At 42.8% G+C, this 6,705-nt stretch overlaps 1 protein-coding gene across 1 annotated transcript; it reads left to right on the top strand.

Moving 5' to 3' along the window:
- Positions 1-916: 916 nt before the first annotated feature.
- Positions 917-1,608, top strand: LOC124654636 (mini zinc finger protein 1-like). The gene has a single exon (XM_047193627.1). The coding sequence runs from the start codon at positions 981-983 to the stop codon at positions 1,266-1,268; it is 288 nt and encodes a 95-aa protein (XP_047049583.1). The 5' UTR covers positions 917-980; the 3' UTR covers positions 1,269-1,608.
- Positions 1,609-6,705: the final 5,097 nt, after the last annotated feature.

The raw sequence follows: 6,705 nt of genomic DNA, 5'->3' as shown, positions 1-6,705 counted from the left end.
CACTGTTATTCTTGTAACATTGTGGAACTCTATTTCTTCGAACACAACTACACACAAAGTTAAGCCAATGACATGCCACACATGCCTAGGTACTAAGATAAGACAATGTTCTTGAATAGAAAGCCACATACCAATATAACTGATCAGTTGGCATTATAACGTGATCCGTAAGACCATTTGGTGTGTTGATTTTTTCATGGTATTTCCAAAAGGCCATTTGTTTGCAAATTGGTGACACCTAATGAGAGGTAAAAGAATCTTGGCCCCATGCATACTACCGTGTGGAGGCAATGTTGGCTCCAAAACAACCACGTGCTCCGAGCATCTGACACAGGATTTTTTATTTTAAATGTGTTTGCCCTCTTTCAGTGTATTTCAGGATTGTTATTATTGTAATTTTGTGGGTGTCGGAATAAGCCTAATGTAATTGCACGTAAAGTTAAGCCAACATGGTGCCGCACAACATCATGCTAACATAAGCCAATGTTCTTGAACAGAAAGTTACATGCAAAGTTGCAAACATAACCAGCTGGCACATGAACTTGGTTCATAACATTATTCGTCGTGTCGGTCATCGGCCATTGAATTTCAAAAATATTTTGCTGGCAAATCGATGACACCTGATATAGGAAACGAATCTGGACCTCACACAATAGTACTCCTACCACGGTTCGCTCCAAATTAACCGGGTACTCGGACTCATGATCATACGACAAACAATTGCAAATGCTATGCCAAGTGCGCACAGTGTGATTTTTGTAACCATGCAAACCCCTTTTCTTCTAATGCAATTACACGCAAAGCTTTGGCGTGTTCACGAAAAAGAAAAGAAGAAAAAAAACCACCACCCATCTCGTGCTCCTGCCCATATAAGTACCAGCATCCAAGGCCGCAATAGCAAAAGCCTTCCCATTCCCTTCCTTCCCTTCCATCGAAGTCGACGGCCGCCGGCCGGCAAGAAGGCGTCCGCACCATCTCTCATGGGGCCCCAGCAGGACCGTTCGGCGCCCAAGACGCACGCCAACGGCACTGCGGCGGCGCCCGAGAGGAAGGACGGCAAGGTGGTGCACTACAAGGAGTGCCAGCGCAACCACGCCGCGGGCATCGGCGGCTACGCCGTCGACGGCTGCCGCGAGTTCATGGCGTCGGCCCCCGAGGGCAGCCCTACGGCTCTCCTCTGCGCCGCCTGCGGCTGCCACCGCAGCTTCCACAAGCGCGAGGTCGAGGCCTTCGACTGCGACTACGAGTCCGACACCTCCGGCCGGTGATCACCGCCGCCGAAGCCATGCGGATTTCCTGCCTGCTTGTCTCGGTACATGATCAGCATCGGCAGGTAAGGTTCGGACATTAAGACGACTCCGTTCGATCTCAGTCCATCAATCAAATATATGTGTGGACAAGTTAATTATCTTCCTCCTCCTCCTCTTGGTATTGGGATTAATTTGGCGATCAGTTGTGTGATGATGTAATTAACATATAGTATGTGTGTTCTTGAGTCCAATCTGGTGTGTGTAGATCAATCGGTGACTGTGAGATGAACATCTCGTATTCTGTACAGATTTGTGCTTCTTGTTTGGGACCAGTAATTAATAATATGTCTCTGAATTATGGATTGGTTTTCTTTGCCTAGTCTTTTTCATCACTGAAGAAGCACTAGTAATGTTGTTTTCTGACTTTTGAGTATAAGAAAACTGCAGACCGGATGAACATTATGGTAGCTACTTCTTTTTCGATATACTTAATGGAATTACACTTTGGTCTTATTTGCTTTACTTCACACTGAGTGCGGTTATAAATTATGTTATCTTGTCACTAGCATGGGTGATTCTAGGTATTACCTCCGTTCACTAATGTGTAAGGCCTTTTAGATATTTTAAAATAAGCTAGATTTGTACCAAAATGAGTGACACTAAAAGATGTGCAGATACATGCATTTAAGAAAAAAGCTAAAAAATCTTGTATTAGTGAACGGAGTGAGTAGTACTATTTTCAATTAACAAGGAATAGTAACCTTCATTCGAGTCGAAGAGAGCTCGAAAATCAAGGGTATACATTGACACCTCTCGCCAACTGACCTAGGCTTGGTTCCTCTACCATTTGGATCTTCGTGCAAGAAAAGCTTGGGAGCTTTGTACACTATCTATTCTTTGGTCAACTATTGGCTGTTTAACGTTTAACCGATGAAACTCTGTTTCTGACGTTGCTAAGAAAAAATTATGCACGTTGCAGCCTAAGAGTGGCCCTAATAAAACTCTCAAACCGAGGTTGATGATCATGTTAGCGATTGCAATTAATTAAGTTGTGCATCAAAGGCAAAGATTAGTCTTTTTCACCGAAGAATTAGTAATGTTGCTTTCTAATTTGAGTCAGAAAACTGCAGGCTGGATGGACATTATGATTAGCTACCACCAGTAGCATTTTCTTTCTGTTCACTAGCATGGGTGATTGTAGGTATGTTTTTCAGTTAACAAGAAATATAGTATTTCTTTCAATCAATATTACTTATCGCGGATTTAGTGAACCTAGATAAATTTTAAGAAATATTTTGCCTAAATCGGTCATAACTCATAAGTAACTTGTATAGGAAGGTATTGCAAATGTGTAGCCTTCATTCTTGTCGAAGATAGCTCAGAAATCGAGGATATACATCCATACACCTCTCGCCAACTGAACTTGACTTGGTTCCTACCATTTGGATCTTCGCGCCAGTAAAGTTTGAGGGCTTTGCACACTATCTCCAACTTTTGGCCGGTTCACAGATGCAATATTGTTGCTGATGTTGCTCTAGAAAATTATGCTCGCTGCGGTTTAACAAAACTCTCGAGCCGAGGTTGGTGATCGTTAGCGACTGCAATTAATTAGGTCGTGCATCAAAGTCAAAGCTAGATTTAGTGTGCCTTTTTTTCTTTCAGGAATCAAGAAAAACACTGATAAGTAGCGCTGGACTTTTTCCTGTCAGAGCTGAAGGGTAGCTTAGTTAAAACCACATAAATTGTTCTGTCACTGTGCAATTAAGCCGCACTGTCACTTTACTAACACACCTGTTCTTGTCAAGTGTCAATATGCTGGCGCTATCACCCTCACAGTGCCATATATATTGCTGCCTCCAACTGTCAGTGCCGTAGCCACCATGTTCTTCTGATATTCTTGGAGCTACTTTCGCAACGACTTTCAGGTCGGGTTAAAGGGGCTAACCGATCAATCGCAGCCACGAGAAACATAGATAGCACACGTGACCTCTCAACCAACTCCAATGGAGAAACGTGATGCGGTAATTACCATAGAATCGAAAAGCTAGTGCTCGCTCTACTCTGAGTTTATAGGTTCTACCTGTATTTAGATCGTTAATTTTACCACTTATAAAAATATAATGTTAGGTTTTATTAATATAAAGTGGGGCTTAGGACTTTTATCTAGAAAAAACTATATTGTTAGAGGATATAACATCTGAAGTTTTTATACTACATTGGTCAATTGACGATCTGGCGATACGTGTACGATCTATAAACCTGGCAGAAGGGAGTCCTGCAGGTTATCATAGAGAGCAATTTGTAATACTTTTTTTTTTGACAAATCTAACCTTTTGGTAAAACTAATGCCTGACGAAACTACTTCAAAATCTAACCTCTGGGTTCGACTTCAAGTAAATCGGAGTCGAAGTTATGCAGGTGAGCGTCAGGAATATGTAGAATGAAAGCAATTTTGGGAGTCCGGCACCATTGCACTTGGCGCCGACCTCACTTTGGCGTCGGTGGCTTGGCGCAGACTACCCGTCCTGCTTTTCCTTCACACCAACCTGCACAACTTTGGATCCATCCTACTTGAGGCCAAAGCCAGGGTTAAATTTTGAAATAGTTTTGACGGGTTCAAATGAGGCATTATTTTTGCTCAGATTTGTCAAAATACTTCCTCTGCTTAGTAGGCCAAGACTTTCTATTTGTTCGTAAATGTATGTGTCTAAACATGTTTTAGTGTGTAGGTTCACTTATTTTAATCTGCTAATCTTTGAGATATGTACTTCCTCTGATCCACTTTTTTTCAAGAACGCGCGAGAAAGCACGCCTTTTTTATAGATAGGAGAAGAACCAAATACAAATATCCACTTTTACGACTCCCCAGACACACAGATCACTCGCATAAAAGGGAGAAAAACCTCACAACAAACCCACGAGCTTCCACCTGTCCGCCTCTTCAACGATGGCATCTAACAAAAGCGCTTCCGTCCTTGACTTGTTCTTGAAGATCCGATTATTCCTCTCAATCCAAATAGATCGAAGCACCAGGAGAAAAAGGGAACGCGCTTGAGGCTGGAGTTTGGAGGGCCACGTGTTGAGCACCCGTGGCCACCAATCAACGAGCTCATCCACGGCAGACGGGGCAAGAGAGGACCGAGCTAGACCTCTCAAGACCTCAAACCAAATGCTCGTCGAAAAAGGGCATTGCGGAAGAAGATGCTCAATTGTCTCAGAGTGTTGAAGACAGAAGGTGCAGGAGTCATCATTAGATAGGCATGGTGAAATCTTCTGTCACCCGTCCAACAGCGGTTCCACACCACTTTCCACGCAAATAACTTGAATTTCAGAGGAGCCCTGCATTTCCATATTGGGTCATGTAAATGTCAAAGAGTGCGACCTTCAAAAAAGGCCAAATATGCCGATTTGGCCGAGAAGTCATTAGATATAGTCCAAATCCACTTAAAAGAGTCAGCCTCTGATCCACTTTCGCTGAAACAAGTGAATATGTCTCTATTTCACTCGTTTCAGTGACAAGTATTATGGATCGATGGTATGCTCGTGATAAACCTGGTGTGGCTCCGCACGTGCATGGTGCACGGGCGGCCGACCGTGGCAATAAACCGGTGCGGCGCCATCGAGCACGTAGGGAAAGTAGAGGCGCAGGATGACAAGAGGCCAGCCTCATCGATGGGGATATCTCGATCTGTACCTGTACGTACGTGCGTGCACTATAGTGGCCAGCTCGATCCATCGCAGCAGCAGCCAGCAGCTTTGATTGCTGCGAGTGCATATTCGCTAGCTGGGTCCCTGCAGAGCGCCGGCCGTCGATGCATGACGCCACTGCCATGCTTCCAGATCGAACGGATGCAGATTTGATTTAATTTTTGATCAAGTGGCTGTTGCGTCATCGGTCATGGACTTAACTTGAGGCCACCATCTCATGTGAACCTTGCGGGTTGTGGAACTAGTTTTTTCCTATCTCCATACGATGCATAGTAGTTTGTGAATGTTTATTTTTATTTTTGAAGCTGATCGAGATGATATGAGTTACACCATGCATGCGCAACAAAGTAACATGGGGCACCCAACGCCATGGGCGTAGGTTGCACCCCCTCCAAAAAATATAAGAACTCTTTTACCGAGTAGTATTTGGGGTAATCCTAACTGTATATTAGATGCAAAGAAATCAAATTGACAAATATTTGTTGTTCAAACTCAAACTAGTGAAGCAACTAGTTAATTTCATGCCAAATGTAAAGCACAATAGGGAATCTTTTAAACTTGGCACCCCCATCGGTATTATCCTAGATCTGCCACTTCCCAACGCGGCTATAGCCAGACAACGGTGGTCGCGCCGAAGCGAGGCTGGTGCGCAAATTCCGCGCACCTAGATCACATGAGACTAGTTTGTCTAGGGATGTGCCTCGAGGAACTGTAGCAGTCGCGTGCACGGCATGACGATCTCACACGTTGTGCCTTATGAGCGCCCAAGGGGAGCATGGAGCCCTGGAATATGGCCTTTATGTCGACCCATCTCCTCTGCTGCTGATGCCCTCAAGTGTAGGGGATCATTGAAATCTTCGTTGAAAAGTATTAACCTAAATTTATAGTTTGACACGATGGAAGCACAGCAACACCAACACTACTTCAGAAGTTGAGACGTCACACTCAACCACAACTTGCATAAATATTCTCAAAAGCAAAGGTTGTAAAGTGCACTAGTTGATAAAAAATAGTAAAACAAGTAAAAGATAACAACATCAGATTTCCAGTTTTCACCAGAAAATTTATAAGTGTAATTTTTAGTGATTAAAAGCGTAGCCATGAGGTTATATAAGGATGTTACATGGATGAGATCGTGCAGATAATAACGACATAATGGAAGCAGTACTTGGATCAACGATGATAGTGCATCTTATGCTGGTTGGAAGCACTTCATCTTCTTTCGATTGCGTCATGGGTGCGCCGCGGCAGAGAATTGTTGAAAGTTTAGTTGTCTAAGAAGTTAATGTTATTGTAATTTCGCAAGCACTAAAAGATTTTTTTTCCATATAATGAATTGTAGAACTTATTGTATAATCACATCTGACTATTGATAACGGTGTTTATTCATTTCTATCTTATTATGTACTAGCATACATATGGTATTATCAATTATTTAGACCACATATAAAATTTAGGGGTGTTACATACATTTGACAACTCAACTCATCAAACAAGCCAAATAACCAAAAGGCAAAGAGAATAGTATGAACCAGCTTCTATGAGCTTCTCCCCACTACAGATTCTTCCCGAAGTTTTCCAAAAGCTTACTTCTGACATTCAAAATGTAAGGGTGCATTGCCCCTATGTGTGGTTTTGGTGATTAATGACAACCCCTATGGACTAATGTTTTCATTGAGTTTATATGAAGGAATATTCTATAGGTACTACTTGTTTTCCATGTGTTGGATTCAAGTATGGATGCCAT

Source organism: Lolium rigidum, chromosome 5 (assembly GCF_022539505.1).
Source record: "Lolium rigidum isolate FL_2022 chromosome 5, APGP_CSIRO_Lrig_0.1, whole genome shotgun sequence".
Taxonomy (NCBI): domain Eukaryota; kingdom Viridiplantae; phylum Streptophyta; class Magnoliopsida; order Poales; family Poaceae; genus Lolium; species Lolium rigidum.
This window is presented reverse-complemented; position numbering and strand designations above follow the sequence as displayed.

What these genes read in the sequence shown, in the direction of transcription:
- LOC124654636 (XM_047193627.1), top strand. Translation starts at nt 981, where the DNA reads ATGGGGCCCCAGCAGGACCGTTCGGCGCCCAAGACGCACGCCAACGGC.